Raw genomic sequence first — 17,582 nt, forward strand, 5'->3', positions numbered from 1 at the left:
CCATTTTTCCCATTGTCACAGCTTGAGACTGTCCAAATGGAAATCAGACTTGGGGGTCCTGAGTCACACAGTCATGGTAAGCAAAATGCATGTTCTAACCAGTTTTTCACGCATACAATTTGGAGTAAAAGGGACTTAGAATTATGCTAAGGCTAAAGCCACAAAGCTGTGTAGTAAGAATTCCACTAGGCTGAAATTTCATTCTAAGAGCTCTTACAACACACATGTATTCCCATTAGAATTAACATCACATTTTAAAACATGTCATGGTATTATATTCAGATAATAATACACTTCAATTTGAAATTGTACCACTAGAGAAACTGAAGGCAGTTAAATGCAGCTCCTTGATAAAGCAAAGTAAATGGGTGTGTCCTGGGTCTTCACTCACTATTGTCTTCTTCCAGGATATATTCTGCTGTAGCTTGTTATTCAAAAGGTCCAGCGCTTTCCGCCGAACAGATGGCAGGCGATTGCCCACCAGCCCTCTGATCACAGGAATGAATGTCTCTGTGGGCAGCAAGGCATTGACCTGAAGAGAAGTTTTATATTTAACATGATAAGAAAAAAAAATTAAAAAAAGATCAACTTCAGTTAAGACAGACGGCTGTCCATTGCACACCTCCAGGCACCAGGCACTTTCACACACATTTTCTTATTTAATTCTTAAAATAACCTTTCAGGTAGGCATTACTAACCACACATTATCAAACAAAACAAAAGCTTGATGTCAGGAGGAAGTGTCAAAGGCATGAAGCTAAACCATTTAGCTAGATTTGAATTAGCAATCCTAATTTCAAGGCCAGTGATACGCATGTAACATACTTCATATTTTTATTGTATTCTACTTGAATAAAGTAGAACATTATATATTACATGACTTAATTTTTAAAATATATGAGGCACATATTCTCATAACTGGTAGGGAAACTATTTTTTCCAGACAAATTTATTTCTAGTCATCAAGAGATTATTTTCTAAGAAAAATCTGAGCTTTGTTATATTCATAAAAGGAATTGCTAAGTTTTTTCTTAAAAACTTTAAATGATTTCACAGTAATATAAAAAACAGCAACAAAACAATTAATTCCAGGGAGAAATGAAAACCTACCTTGTCCAACAGGTCGTAAGCTTTACTAAGGAGCGCACGCCAGAACTTCACAGTGAGTTTGTCTGCGTTCCTTTCCATGGACTGTGCAACAGCATTGATATAGCCGAGAACGGTCTCCAGCAACCTGAAACATACAGCCTCGCTCAGCAAACAGCAGCTGAAGGCACTCAGAGAACTCGCTCATGTCTATCTCATGCTAAATGTTTCAAGTAGAAAGACCAATTAAATAATTCTGTACTAAATTATTTCAAAAACTACTTGGACAGAAAGGAAATGAGGGATTACTGCCATAGACAGAGATCATCAAGAAGTAACTAGGCACTTCCGTGCAGAAGCATCGTCCTCGCTCAGACTGTGAGGTGAGGAATAAACAACAGATGCTGAAGGCGTTTAAGGAACGCACTCATATCTAGCTCATGCTCAGTGGGTCTCACTGTGCTGTCCAAGTGGGGTGTTCAGGGAACTATGGTCCTAGGTTAATGGCAGGTGTGTACACACACACACATGCACACACACGCACACACCATTTGTATAAAGAGAAATATTAATACAAATGAACATATAACCCACTTCTTTCACATTATTAGGAGACCAAAAAAAAAAAAAAGACTATAAACTTCAAATAACCTGTAATTAGAAAAGCACACATCAAATTCCAACACAACTACCACTGGAGATCCCCCCACTGCTGCCAGCCTGAGGTGGGAGCTAGAAGGAAGAGTGGAGACAGAAGTTGACATAGCACAGCAGAGGAGGGGAGAAGGGGGCTCAGACAAATCAGCTCCAAAAACGAAAGTCCTACACATAGCACTAAAAGTCGGCCCACAGGACTGGAGCTCAGCAGCTCACAATCCTGGCTACAGGGCAGGCACTTTCCAGCGGACAGGGCAGGACAGTGGCCCTGGGAACGCCCTGCATCTGAAAAGGAGGTACACAGCAAGGCCAGAAGGCACCCCCTCCGAGGACATGGGAGTGAAAGGAAAATTCCTGCACCCAAATATATAATGGCAACATATGGATTATAATCCATGGAATAAAGAATTCATGAGCCCACAGAAATCAGGGCCAGATGAAAAGACACTAAACAGATATGGCAACTCAATACAATACCGAAACTTGACATGGATTGTGAAGCAGAAACACATGCGGTGTAAAGGACAGTGCTGGGATAATTCGGGAGACTGGAATAGGAACTGTAGATTACATCACTGGATTGGACCAATGTTAAATTTTCTGAATTTGATCAACGTACTGTGGTTTTATAAGAACATCTCTTATTCTTAGAGACATAATATATATGACTTACTTTCACATGGCCCAGAGAAAAAAACCCTACGCAGCGAGAACACTAAGGTAAATGTGGCAAAAGTGAACCTGGTTGTAAAGAGTATATGAATTTTCTGTACTATTTTTCCAGGTTTTCTATAAGTTTGAAGTCATTTCCAAATAAAAAGTAAAAAAAGAAAAGTAAACATACCTCTCTTCAAGGCCTTTTAAAATCTCAGGACCACCACTCTCAACTACCTAATTTTTAAAGAAGATGTCATTAGAATATAAAAGTTGATAATAAAAGTCGTTTCAAGTCAGTTCAATGAAACTTGGACCATTCACTCAAACTTTCCATAGCAACTTTTTCTGACATTACAATTTAATCAGTTCATATCATCCTCATTATACTGTAGTAACTCTATTTATCTTAATTTAATTACATTCTAGTGGTGGTATCTAAAAAGTACTACAATGGTTCAGAAAAATACAGCAATCAACACTGAATTACCGCTACCAAATTCTATGACATGCCGATCTGGTGAGCGCGCATATCATTGGTTGAGAAGTTAAACATTACAGATTTCAGCTGGAATCCCCCAAGTACTGCTCCTTGGTCCTATTCTCCCATTACCCAAGTCCCACAAACACAACCATCATCCCAAATCTGCTACCAAATGTTTCAAACAGTACGTATCATGGAACAACATGTTTTTCTGGAAACATATTTTTGAGATCTATGCATGGTGACTTATGTTCTAGTTCATTCATTTTAACTGCATATGATATTCCTCTATAAATACAACTTAACTATCCATTTGCCTCTGTTGCCAGATGTTCAGTTTATGTCCATTTTTTTCCCCTTTTATTAGTAATGCTAGAGAAGAACATTTTTATGTCCCTTTGAGCATCTAGGCAAGTTTTTACAGCATATATGCCTAAGGAAGGGAATGACCAGATCATAGGAATTACCAGAACTTTCAACCTCATGGGATCCTGCCAATTGCTTTCCAAAGTGGTTGGAACAATCACGCTGTCTGCCACTACCTGCCCACTCCCTGGGATTAACAACTTCAACAGTTTTGCCAATTTGATGGGTATCACATTTAATCACATTTCCTGCTTACTGGAGAGGCTAAATGACATTGTACATTAATTGGCCATTTGTGATCCCTCTTCAGTGAATTCATATTCTTTGCCAGTTGTTCTAAAGGAAACTGATGTTTTTTGATTTATACAGAGCAATAATCTTCTCTTAGGCTGTGGCTTTCTAGTGAATCAAAATTTTAAAGAAATTCTTTTCTATCCTCCAGTCACGATCATGTTCTCCTTGATTTTCTTCTAAACATTTGAACTGTTGTTTTTCACAATGAAGTTTTACTCTGACTAAAGCTGTCTTTTCTATAAGGTGTGACATCAGACTTTTCCCTAAATGGAAAACAAATCATGCCAGGGCCAGCACTTGAACCATTCTCTCTCCCAACTGCTTTGTAAAACCACCTACTGCACTTCTTACCTATGCCTGCATGTGTTTCTGGGCCTACTGTTCAGTCGCACTGGTCCATCATCAGATGGTATGGTATCAGATGGTATAGTATGGTATCAGATGGTATAGTATGGTATCAGATGGTATGGTATGGTATCAGATGGTATGGTATGGTATCAGATGGTATGGTATCAGATGGTATAGTATGGTATCAGATGTATGGTATGGTATCAGATGGTACTCCTGCACCATACCCCTGTCTTTGGCCCCTTACAGTTTGGTATCAATGTATCAATATAATTTCTTAAAATGATATAATTGAAAAAGCACATTAAGTTTCTAGACTAATCTGGGCAGATCTGCCATCTTTAAATAGTGAGGCTTCTTATGCGTAAACAGTGTCTCTCTTTCCATTTCTTCCAAGTTTTCTTCTGTGTCCCTTCATATCTTGGACATTCCTCCATAATATTTGTGCACATATTTTTGTCAGGCTTGTTCTTGGTACAAGTTTATGTTTTTTTAAGTTTATGTTTTTATTATACAGGAAATCTTTTTTATCTACTCTGTTTTCTAATTTGAGGAATAATATTAGTAACGGTGTGTGAGACTAATTAGTTCAGCCAGCTTACTTGATACAGATCATGACCTACACTTATCTCTAGATAGTGTCTACACTGATCTCTCTCAAGCAAGCTTACTGAACTCATTATTAGTTCTAATTGCTGATTCTCTTCTTTCCTGTTTCTTACACTTCATTTCTTTTCCTGAATAGAAACAATGACAGAGGGCATTCTTGTCCCTGACTGCAGCAGGCACACCATTAATATTTCATCATTAGGTATGATATAAACCACAAGCTTCAGATTGTCACCTTTATTAGGCCAGAGTAATTCCCATCTATCCTGCACTGCCGAGAGGATTTTCTTAAGTTGTGAATGAGTATTGAATCTGCTGAATTATTTCACTGTAAAATGTAAAATGATCATATGTTTTCCCTTCTTCATCTGTTAATGCATTATAGGACTTAATGTACTTTACAGTACTCTAATGTCAAACCATTTTTATATTCCTGGTCATGATATTCCTTTCTTTCCTTCCTTTTCTCTCATTGTTTAAACAAGTTTAATACACAAACAGAGATGTACACAAATCATACATGCAGAACTCACTATATCCAGGTAAAGAAAGGCTGGGCATGGTAAAGAAAGGCTCGGCATGGTGGCTCATGCCTGTAATCCTAGCACTATGGGAGTCTGAGGTAGGAGGATCGCTTGAGGCCAGGAATTTGACATCAGCCTGGACAATATAGCGAGAACTCATCTCTATAAAAAAAAGTTTTAAAACTAGCCAGACGTAGGTGGCACACGCCTATAGTCCCAGCTACTTGGGAGGCTGAGGCAAGAGGATTGCTTGAGCCCAGGAGTTCCAGGTTGCAGTGAGCCATGATGACTCTGCCGCACTTCAGCCTGGGACACAGAGTGAGACCTGTCTCACAAAATAAAATAAAACACAGGCAATTTATCTACTCTGCTGGTAGACATTTGAGTTGTTACCAACTTTGTGCTACCACGAAGAATGTTATGAATATGATAAACATTCGTGTAGTTTTTTTGGTGTACGTGTTCATATACTTCTGGTGGGTACACAACACTTAAGAATGAAACCACTGAACATAGAGTTTACATTATGTTCAATCTCAGTAGATCGTGACGAATAGTTTTTCAGAGTGAAATGTACTTTTTTTTCTATTATCTTTAAAGGCATGCCTCACATTTTCATAAGCCATTTACCAAGCTACTTCTACTAACTGAAAACACAGTTCCCTTGGAAACAGCAGAATTACCTTTTTATAAACACATTTAAAGAACATATTACCTTTTTCAGAAAATTATTGGAAGACAGGAGCTGAGACATGAAGGACACTGACAAAAATTTAAAATGCCGCAGTTGCTTGCTAGTGTGAGTCTCTACATTAAAAATCTGTAGCATTTCTTCTTGTGATTCACTCTTATTAGACACTGCTTTGGAAATGGTTTCTGAAACAGCAACAAAACAAGTGACCCAATTCACTTTCACCCAAATCCTTCATACAGAATTAATAGATATGACCTTTCAAGTAAAGGATGGTTAATGGGATAACATTTTCACAGAGAAATTTATTCGACTATTACATCCAGTTTCTCCTCTTCTAAATTAGTGAAAAACATGAGTGTATTTGCCAAGAAAGTACCCAATGGCCCTGAGAAGCGAGTGTTTAAGACAAAAAACAAAACAGGGAAAGTGGACAATCAAATGGAAGAAGACCATATCACAGAAGGAGCCTTTGAACTTCCAACTGCAGATGTAGATTTCTTTATTAAATGTATCTAACGTAAATGGGGTTGGCAGTGCAGTGTTAAAAACCTCTATCCTACAGAATGACTTACTGCTAAGACATTTCCTTACCCACATCACCACATACTCTCCAGGGACCTCCCGTGTCTGTCCCTGCCAAACCTGAGCTGACTGCAGGATAGGACAAGTCACTGCCCGGCCAAACAGGGATGACAGGGCCAATGGCTGGCCATGCAGAAAACAGTCTCCGCGGAGCTCTTAGAGTATCTTCTTTCTAACGTGCCTTGTTGTTCTGCTTCGAAGAGTAGAACACTAAGAACTTTCAACATGTCAACCCTTTCTTAACGAAAAAAAAATTTTTAGAGATGGGGTCTTACTATGTTGCTAAGGCTGGTCTTGAACCGGGCTAAAGTAATCCTCCTGTCTCACTCTCCTGGGTAGCTGGGACCACAGGCTGATACCATCACACCTGGCTTCATCAACCCTTTCCCAAGCCAGCCTCAGTGGTGCTGTGGTTAGTGGGATTTTCTTGAAGGCTCTGCTGTATGGTACAATTTTAATATTTTGCTGCCACTCCTGTGGTACCTACTTTTTTTCTTTTCATGTACATGTCTTCAGATATTTTAATGAGAAGCTGAGAGACAGCTAACGAGGTCCTGATCATTTACTGTCATTCGAACCTAACTCATCCTGGATACCAGCAACATTCCACAGCCAAGATGTAAGCACAGGGCACAGAGGTATAAAAGACAATGTGTGAGGAATGGCAAATGGAATTCCGACTATTTTCCATAAGGATTCAAGAAAGTACACAATCAAATTAAAATGATTAACTTACTTTAAAAATCCTTCTGAAGATGTACTAAGGATAACCTATATTCTCTTCTGTTTCTCCTTAGCTTTCAGATTGAACGGTAAGTGACACCCGATCTACACTTACCTTCTTTTTCCTCTGGCAGCTTTAGTAAGTACTGGAGGATATTCATCAAGCTTTGTATCTGATGCTGGACACTAAACTCACAACAGACTGAAAACCAAAATTCAATGTCTGCTTCTAAAATAGCATCCTGTGTAGAAAGAGAAAAAAGTAATAAATCTGTACTTAGGAATTGTGAAGGCATAATTTCAGGATAATGTGCATTAGGATTTCTAGCAGAAAAGAGTATACTACTTTATTTAGAGTAGGTCAAGATCTACTCGCAGATCCCATGTCTAAGAAGTCATTTAAAAATGGTCCTTGACTTATCCAAACAGGGCTTTTCCAAACAATCACCCGTGTTTGTGTCTTACTAACTTCAGGGACACGGAGGCTCCTCTATTTCCCCACAAACTGCCTTCAAAACCACTTTGAAGAGATGCTGTTTGATTACTCATCAGCCATACTCTCCTGGGCTCAAAACAGAACCACCTGCATGGCACCAGATCTGTTTCACAGAAAAGTTAATTCACCCTCAGATGTTTTGCTGCAACTGAGGATATTCAGAGTGCTACGGGCTCTGAATGAAATTCTTTTAAATGCCAAAAACCTTTTTGAAAAAGGTTCTGAGCAGAAAGGTTCTAAATAACACACATTAGGCATCACCAGCCCCATGTTTAAACTGGACAATAACATAAAATCTGTGTAAATCACCATTTTCCTTATCTTCCCACCCTAGGTTCTGACCTTTTCTCCATAGGCAGCCGCCAGCACTGTTTTTGTGACATACTGTTCAAAAAGCAAGACGAGGAGAACCCAGAGGAATTTCTCTGCACCCAGTGTATCAACAAGCTGAACAAGGATTGGCAGGCGCCTGTGCTCCGGGACGTGTGGCAGTGCATCCACAAATACACTAATGATTTTTACCACGATCTCTTCAACGTTTCTTGAAACTTCTATAGAATCTCCACTGTCAGACTGCAAAACAGCAAGCAGAGATAGTAAGTAGGTGCAAGTAATCTTCCACAAAACAAGCTTTAGGTGGAAAAGATAAGGCTTTTAGATGGGCCCCAAGAAGTTACCAGAAGAATTTTATTTATTTTTTTAGAGACAGGGTCTTTCTCCGTGGCCCAAGATGAAGTGCAGTGGCGTGACCATATCTCACCGTAGCCTGGATTTCCTAGGCTCAAAGCGATCCTCCTACCCCAGCCTCCCAAGAAGCTGGGACATCCCAGAACCCCCGCCACCACTTTTTAAAAATTTTTGTAGAGACGGGCTTTTGCTATGTTGACCAGGCTGGTCTCAAACTCCTGGCCTCAAATAATCCCACCTCAGCCCCCAACGTGCTGGTGTTACAGGTGCATGTCACCACACTCAGTCAGCCACAAGAGTTTTAATAATCAAAGCCCTAACAATAAATATTCAGTAAGTAACTATCATGTCCCAGGTGCTATTTAGCCCTGAGGGGAATATAAAGTGTATGATATGAGCCCTGCCCCAAAGGAGGTTTATTTTCTGTAGAAACAGGATACATGGCCGAGCGCAGTGGCTCACGCCTATAATCCCAACACTTTGGGAGGCCAAGGTGGGCAGATCACCTAAGGCCAGGAGTTCAAGACCAGCCAGGCCAACATGGTGAACCCCATCTCTACTAAAAATACAAAATTGCTGGGTGTGGTGGTTCCTGCCTGTAGTCCCAGCTACTCGGGAGGCTGAGGCAGGAGAATCACTTGAAACCAGGAGGCGGAGGTTGCAGTGACCCGAGATCATGCCATTGCACTCTAGCCTGGGCAACAAGAGCAAAACTCAGTCCCAAACAAACAAACAAACAAAAGAAACAGAATACATATGTGAAAAGATAACAGGAGGCAGTAACGGCAGATGCCAAATACGTGACACTGATAGCGAGTCCACTTAGGCTGCCTGGGAACACTGCATAAATCACGCAGGATTTGGGTTGTGCCTCAAGAAGAATGAAGATAAGCAGAGCACAGAAAAGGCCAGCAACTTCTTGCTGCTTTCGGAATAAAGGTTGAACCATTTTATTCCAGGTATTGGTGATCAAAATACAGTCGTTGAATAAATGACAGAAAACACTTGAATGAATGACTAAACCAACGTCTACCTGTCTCAACCCTCTGCTCTCCATCCATCTATCACCATTACATTCTTCAAACACGCTGTGAACATTCCTAGATCACGCCTTTTCTCATACTATTGGCTCTGCCATCACTGAACAAATCCTATCTTCTTTCACACCGGTTCAAATTTTCTTACAGAACCTTCTGGTCATCCTGTCCCATATGGACTATCTCCTATTCTGAACTCTTTAGCATTTACTTGACTGGCACTGACCATATGAATGCATATTATTATTTTTCTTTTTAGGTATATATCCTATACTTGCCAACTTGGTGGACACTGAGAACACCAATCTAATACTAAGGTTAAAAGAAGGTGCTGAATATGGTGATCCCTGGGATGGTCAATAGCATGAGAAAAGACATTAATTAACAAGTGAGGGTACATAGAAAACTCAAGCAGATGACCAAGCTCTTTTATTCTTGAGGCTACTTTTAACTTTTGAATTGTTCATTCCTTACTGGGAGAGAGAACATCTCACCTCTCTCTCTGAGTTAATGCTTGGCAAATATCTGCTAAACTGCATGTTAACAAATTTGTCACTGTAGCTCTAAAAGTTCCTATCCTCATCAACATGTAAGAAGGTACTATCAAACTGATGCAGTGTCCTGAAATAGATGGTGGATGTAAATTTACCCCATCCAAATGATGTTAAGACACTTACAGGTACACACACAGAGCACAGCAGAACCAGCTATAACATGTTTGGATTATTGGGAAAGACATTGCCCAGACTGCTTCTTAGCTTCAGCATTCTAAAACTTAAGGGCAATGTATCTGAGCATTTCAGAAAGGCTTTTATACAATTGTTGAGGATATTAAAACAAACAAACAAACAAACAAAAAAACCCAGGCTTTTAATGTCATTTATACGCAAAATTCTTAAATTAAAAAAAGAAACCGCAGGATGGTAAAAAGAGAGCTTACCTGAATAAGTGCGGGAATAACCATTTTCACTGTCTTGTTAATAACCTGAAAACTGTAAGTATCATCCAGGCGCATGACATTGGCTCCCATAAATGTAAAAATAGACATGATATTGTGTAGAACTTTATCCTGAAAGAAAACATAACTATCAACATTTTCTATTTCTACTAATTTTTTTTTTTTAAGAGATAGGGTCTCGCTCTGTCATTTAGGCTGGGGTGCAGTTGTGTGATCATAGTTCACTGTAACCTTGGACTCCTGAGCTCAAGCAATCCTTCCACCTCAGCCTCCTGAGTGGCTAGGACTACAGGTGCACGATACCATGCCCAGCTAATTTTTTTTCTTTTTCCTTTTTATAAGGATGGGGTCTTGCTATGTTACCCAAGCTGGTCTTGAACTCCTGGCCACAAGTGATATTCCTGCTCAGGCTAACATTTTCCATTTCGATGATTCATTACAACTCACCAATAAAAAGAGAAATAACCTGATTAAAAAACAGGCAAAGGATTTGAAAAGACATTTCTCCAAAGAAAAAATTCATACGAAAAGAATATAAGCACAAATACTACTTCACACCCGCTAGAATGGTGATAAAAAAGACAATAGCAAGTACTGGCAAGGATGTGAAGAAATTGGGATCTTTACAGGCTGGAAGCAAAATGGTGTGGCCACTATGGAAAATAGTCTCGCAAGTTACTCAAAAGTTAAACATAAAATTCCGTTTGACCCAATAATTCCACTCCTAGGTGTATATATACCCAGGAGATATGAAAACGTGTCCACACAAAACCTGGTCTAGAATATTCATAGCAACATAATTTACAATAGCCCCAAAGTAGAAACAATCCAAATGTCCATCAACCGATGAACAGATAAACAAAATGTGGCATACACATACAACAATATTATTCAGTCATAAAAGGAATACGGATTCAAGCTTCAACATGAATGAACCTCAGAAACGTTATGCTAAGCAAAAGAAACCAGACACAGAGGGCCACATACTGCATGACTCAATTTATATGACACGTCCAGCATAGGCATCGACAGAGACGGAAAATGAATTACTAGTGGCCAGGAGCAGGGTGGTGGTGGTGGTGGTGGCAGGGAGGAGGGGGAGGAAGAGTGACTGTTAATGGGTGTAGAGTTTCTTTTCTGGGGTGATGAAAATGCTCTTAAAGTAGATCGTGGTGGTGATTACACAAACTTTGTGAATAGACTAAAATCAACTGTATACTTATTAAATGGGTGAATTTTATGGCATCTGAATTATATTTCAATAAAAACAAAAAATATTAATGATTCTTAACTATTTTTGGATTATCAACCCCTTTGAGAAGCACAGACTCTCTTACAAGAAAAAAAGAAAACCCCATAGACATAAAACCTTGCATATGATTTCAGTACATTAAGATCCCCTAAAGCTCACAGAGAACCCCAGGTTAAAAACCTCTGACCTAAATCTGCAATATGAAAATAGTTTCAATCTCTTTACAAATGTTTAAATGATGTTTTTCATAAAAGGGACATGATTTCTTTAAATCATATAGTTTGTGAATCAAATTAATTTTCTTAAGTCACTGGTTAAAGGTTATTTTGAGGATAACTTGAGGATAAATGAGATATTAACTTTTACCAAATAACACTAATGCCCGCTGTTTTATTAGATAGATAGTGTGCCAGGTGTTGTGCTAAGTACTAACCATAAATTATCCAACTGAATTCCCCCAACAATCCAGTGAAGAAGGTTATTATTCCCACTTGATAAAAAGGGAAACCAAAGCTTAGCAAGATCAACTGGCTCAGACAGTCCCAGCTATGAAGAGGCAGGGCTGACTCTCACGGGTGCTGGAAGATTCCAAAGCCTACCTGATTAAATTTAAAATCAATAGGTGCCAGTGCATTTCTGTGGAAGAAAAATCTTGAAATATCTGCTAAAACCTTGTATGATTAACACTTACCGGAAATATTCCAGCCACAGTGCCCAAAAGTAAAAGGGCGTGGTGATGGGTCTGCGGCATCTCCGAAAGGCGGACGCACTGAACTATCAACTCCACATTGAACTTCTCCTCATCTAAAACATCTACAGTGGTGAGAAAGACAAAAACCCTAAGTGGCAGGTGCACTCACACTCAAAGCAGGTAATTTTTCTAACCTTTCCTTCCAAAAAGTACCCACCTTTGGGTATTTTGCCACCATCCGGAGAGAGTTTCTGGCAGATGTTGAGCAGACAACTAAGAATTAACTGTTTGGTGTATTCCATATTTCCCTGCTCTTGTGGCAAGGGCTCTAAACACCTTCAGGACACCCAAAAGAGAAATGATGGGAAATGTAAAAGTTGTACAATTCATGGCTGCATTAATGACCGTTGTCCAGAACTCATATTCAATAAGGAATAACTAAAATACTACCATTAAACATGAAGTCTAGAAATAAGATATAAGATTTCTAACTCTAATTTTCTCTCATATAGACAGGTGCTATGTCAAATTCCACTTCCTCTCTATTGCACTTTCTATTAACCTATTTGGAATCTTACAGGACAACCTTCAGAATTACTTTGCCTTTCACATGAAAGCACACTCTACAATTCATACTCAATTTACACACACACACACAAATCTATCTATATAAAATATATACATCTATATATGAAAATATAGATAGCAAATACTATATATACACACACATATATATCTATATAAATTCAACATTATATCTTGAAATACAAGTAATGATGCCCCAGGCATGTTACTGAAAAGTTCAGAGGAAAGTAGGCTGTAAAGTGAGTGGTCATTTACTACGTGACACAGGACACTAAGGTCAGTTTGGGGTACTGGCAATGGATACCTAAAACCAATCTTTTAATTTCACCTATAGTACTTGCTTTATTTTACAGACTATCTAAACAAGAGAAGAGTATGTTGAAAAGAGAACGTTAGATAAGATGGGCAAGAATTAGAGTCCTGTTCTCTCACAGATCAAAGCCAAGTGTCACTACCTTGATAGCAAGTTAAAAAGAGTTGGCACCAATATCTGAGGACTTTTGAGCTTCTTTTTGTGCTGCAGTAATTCCAGGATGAGAGTTACTCTTTGCCAGTAGGAACCTCCAACTTCCTGGACAGATTCTAGATCTTGTGATTTTCTGGAAAATGGAGAAGACAAAAAGTTGGAAAAGCAAACCCTATCATGTGCTAAGTAAAAACCATTGTGCTTTATTATAGCAAATTGATGGGTATCAAAAAGTTCCAAGGTTTCTTAACATTTCAAGTCAGGGGAACAACAGCAAGTGCTCAATGCATTTGTAGCTCTTACTTCTGCTGCATTTTTTGCCTTCTTTTTTGCTGAACTGTGCCCAGGGGTTTAGCTTTATCTGGTGGCTCCAGTTCTATTCTGACTTGTTCAGCATTAACGGAAATCTGAAATATTGAAGGAAGAACAGTTGATGATATAATCCATTGGGATAAAATTAGAGCAATACATGTTAGATTAAGACATACAATGAAAGCATTTACGTCCATTTTTATGTCTTTGTGCCACTCCATACCCCAGCCCAATCACCAAAGGCAAACATCACTGACAATTTCTTAAGCATCCTTTTAAAAACTTTCCATATACCAATGGCTAAGTAAAGATTCTATTAAAAAACATAAATAGAAACATACTATACACATTGCTCTGTACTTTGGTATGTTTCACTTAGTGTACCTTGCATACCTATACTCTCACCAGTATATACTTAATTTATCATACGGTATATATTTATTGTCACAGACCATGAGAGTGTTTCATATAATCGAGTGTATTCTGGTAACCGAAATAATTTTTGTAGTCAAAGTACAACTGGCCTGACATTTAAGGCCAATCTTATTTCTGGCTGATATGACATGTCTAGCAAGTATCTCATATGCTCCCTAGCCCACTGTCAAATAGAAGAGAGAGGAATTTGGGCTAACACTTTCCTTCTAATAATCCTTTAAATTCTTTAAGATGTTCTCATTTGGACTAGATCTTAGCTCAATTCAATTAGCACTTAATTAGTACTATATTTGAAGCCTCCTAAAAATGTGTTTTTTTGTGATTCCAATTTTTCCAACATTTCCTTAAAAATATTAAGACTAAAATCAGACATTAACCCCTAGGAAGGATTTATTCAATTAAGAGAGAAGAATGACTTACTGGACATACATCTGCACCCACCCAGCACTGGAGGCTACTACTTTGTTACAGACCTCTTGAAAAACCAGAATGAGAAGAAAGCAAAGTAGGGAAGGGTATAAACCAAAAGCAATAGCCAACATAAATTCATCTTCAGATTTTCATTTTAACTAAGCTCTCCTACTACCATGCACTTGCTTTCTATATAATTTGTCTTGGGAGTCTCAAGTTACAGCCCTGCACTTGTCGTGATTATGATATGGTATCACTTCTCCAGTCCAGAGTCACTCAATTTCACGTTCATCCCTTAGAGTGGAAAACTAGTAACGCAACATAGAATCATCCACACCAATGGTTTCCAAGTGCTGGATTAGATATGTATATTCTAATCAGCTGGGCAGGAATAAGACATATACACACACGCACAAAAACAGATTCATAGCCCCAGAGATTCTTTAGATATGGGGTGGGATCCAGATATCTCCTTTTATAAGGTTCTAACATCATGACTAAATCTTTGGATTCTGATTAAGAGAACAACTATAAAAAACACTTTTGAGATAACCATGGAAATATGATTATGAACTAGGTATTAGATAATATCAAGGAATTATTAATTTTTTTAAATTCTAATGCCATTGTAGTTGTATCCACTTTTCAAAAGATGCACACTGAAGCACAGAGGGATGAAAGCGCATGACATTTTGAGATTTTCTTTAAAATACTTCAGCAAAGAAAAAGAAGGAAAAAGATTAAGTAAATATGTTAAAATTCTGAGAACTGCTGAATCTAGATACTAGAACTTTATATTATCCTATATTCAAAAAACAGAATAACCAGGTGGCTATTCTGATAATAGCTAGGTTTCAATATACATATAAAACCAACAAGCAGAATTTCAATTCCATTACAAGTCATTAAACAACTAAATTAAGTAGAATTAAATTAAAACATAACATTTAAACTAAAACAATTAAGTAGAATAATGTTACCCCGTTCAATATAGAGCCACTCACTCATTCCTATTCCTTGCATAAAGGAATAGGTAGATTCCATGTAATATGAGTAAGATCACACACACACATATTCCTACACACCCTATCTGGTTAAAATTATCAACAAATATTTCATAAAATAAAATAATGGTAAAGATTTAAAATTTTTATTTTATGCCTCTCTATGACTCACTTTTCCATGATTTTTGTTAATGGTAACATCTGACCTCTTACAAGCACTATAAAATGCAGGACTCTTAAACATGGTGTCCTTCGGAAGACACTAAACATTAATAAAAAAATTACAGGAAGTTTGCAGCTTACCCCTTTAAAAACACTGCTGACAGTCTGAGCACAATGTGAGTTTTTACAGTTCACCAATAAATCAAACAACATTCTTAAAAGCTTCTGCTGAACTTTTTCATCTGATATGGCTGCAAAAAATGGTTTTGTAATCTAGAGGGGGTAGAAAAAAGGCAACTGAGTTCAGTGAACAAGTTTAAACTCCAGAAATAATTTTTATATCAACCTCTCTCAAAATATAAAATTGTTTCCCATTTAATTGTGTCGGTTAAAATGCAATTCGTTTTAATTGTACAACATTCAGTTTTCAAAAATGGGTCAAATACATCATATTCCTTTAAAACATGCCTAGTCCACCTGTAACTATCTTCTCCAAATAAATTAAAGCTTTTTTGTTTTTTTTTAACGCTGTTCCTGTTGCCTTCTACCTTTAAATGCTTGAACATGCTATGCCTTAGTTTCTGAAAGAAATCACTGACCTTTTCAAGGGCTGTGATCTGAATGGTTGGCATTCCTGCGTAAAGTTCCTTTGTTGCGTGCACAGCTTTTATAAATATATCTAGACTCTTTGGATCCTTATTTAAAAGGGAAGCTGAAAATTCATTATACTTTCCCAGAGCGAGATGCAAAACAATGGCCTCATCTTTCAGCACAGCTGTGGGCTCCTTCTGGATCTTTTCTAGCAGTTGTTCAGCCATAGGCAATAGCTGAGAAAGCACCATCTAAAGATCGAAAGACTTATAAGTAAATAGTTATGTATACTGATACATTTTTGCTCACCCTACAGAGACACTCAAAGCCTGTCAGAAGATGGGAGTTTAGCCTGGAGGAAAAAACCCAATGATGACAACTTCTTAGACATGGGGACAGCTATTAACTCACACTGAGGCACTCAGGTCCTTTCTGATAGTTCATGTGTAATGCTCAAAAGTTCTAAACCCTTCAGAGATGAGCAGAAAGATAATCTGTGAGCATCCCTCAAGACTTGAGAAAAAAAAATACAAACTAAAACTTTAGAGAATAAAAATAAAGTTTAACATCCCCTAAAACACTGTATGTAGCCTTCAATGCTTCCAACTTGGTATAATTAATATTACTTCAAATTATGTATGTGAATCTTTAACTGCTAAACTAGGGGCCAGCAAATTATGGCTTGCAGGTCAATTCAACAGACCACCTGTTTTTGTAAATTTTATTTATTGAAACATAGCCATGCTCATTTGTTTACACCCTGTATGTGGCTGCTTTCCTGATACAACTGCAGAGATGAGTAGCTGCAACAGAGACTGGTGTGGCCCCGAAAGCATAAAATATTTCCTATCTGGTCCTTTACACAATAAATTTGTCAATTCCTAATTTAAACTATACCAGGGACAACTAGGGGCTGAATGCAACCTGTTTGTTCCTACCAAAAAAATGTAATCAAATGGTCTTCAATCCATTTGACTCATTTTAGTTCTCTAAGCCCACAGTCAGTCCAGGACTGAAGCACACAGGCGTTTCTGGAACACTGGGATGACACAACCTTTTTTTTGTTGGTCAGCACATGCCATCACATCAACGAGTGTTTCACAACTGCTTTCTTTTGTAACACAAGCTTCTTTGAGAACATAATGAAAGCTCTAATTATATATAACAAACGAGTAAATGATTTTGGAATTTTCACAGACTCGTGTCCAAATAGATTCCTTTGTATAGAATTTTCACTTGAAAAACAGAGATAAACCAACAGCTTCTTTTAGCAGTGCAGCCCCAGGAGACACAAGACTGTGAAGTTCATTTCGAATAAACTCAATGATTAGACGGGGACACCACATTTAATTTTAAAATTAAAAGAAACTCACCAGTACTTGTTTTTGTATCTTGTATCTTTTCTTCTCTACCTCAACTCAACTCCCTCTCAAATTAATATTACATTTATCTCGGCCGGGCGCGGTGGCTCAAG

At 38.1% G+C, this 17,582-nt stretch overlaps 1 protein-coding gene across 1 annotated transcript in view; it reads right to left on the minus strand.

The window, feature by feature from the left end:
• HEATR1 (HEAT repeat containing 1) overlaps nt 1-17,582 on the minus strand; it is a 57,075-nt gene that overhangs the window by 8,741 nt on the left and 30,752 nt on the right. Inside the window, exons 23-35 of the mRNA XM_003893722.5 lie at nt 16,117-16,359; nt 15,659-15,790; nt 13,497-13,600; nt 13,183-13,326; nt 12,360-12,478; nt 12,143-12,264; nt 10,182-10,310; nt 7,860-8,090; nt 7,137-7,263; nt 5,738-5,898; nt 2,588-2,634; nt 1,111-1,234; nt 392-532 (exon numbers count right to left, since the gene is read on the minus strand). Of these exons, the coding sequence (XP_003893771.3) occupies nt 392-532; nt 1,111-1,234; nt 2,588-2,634; nt 5,738-5,898; nt 7,137-7,263; nt 7,860-8,090; nt 10,182-10,310; nt 12,143-12,264; nt 12,360-12,478; nt 13,183-13,326; nt 13,497-13,600; nt 15,659-15,790; nt 16,117-16,359 (1,824 nt within the window). The remainder of the gene's footprint in view (nt 1-391; nt 533-1,110; nt 1,235-2,587; nt 2,635-5,737; nt 5,899-7,136; nt 7,264-7,859; nt 8,091-10,181; nt 10,311-12,142; nt 12,265-12,359; nt 12,479-13,182; nt 13,327-13,496; nt 13,601-15,658; nt 15,791-16,116; nt 16,360-17,582) is intronic.

The sequence above is a fragment of the Papio anubis genome, chromosome 1 (genome assembly GCF_008728515.1).
Source record: "Papio anubis isolate 15944 chromosome 1, Panubis1.0, whole genome shotgun sequence".
NCBI classification, from domain to species: domain Eukaryota; kingdom Metazoa; phylum Chordata; class Mammalia; order Primates; family Cercopithecidae; genus Papio; species Papio anubis.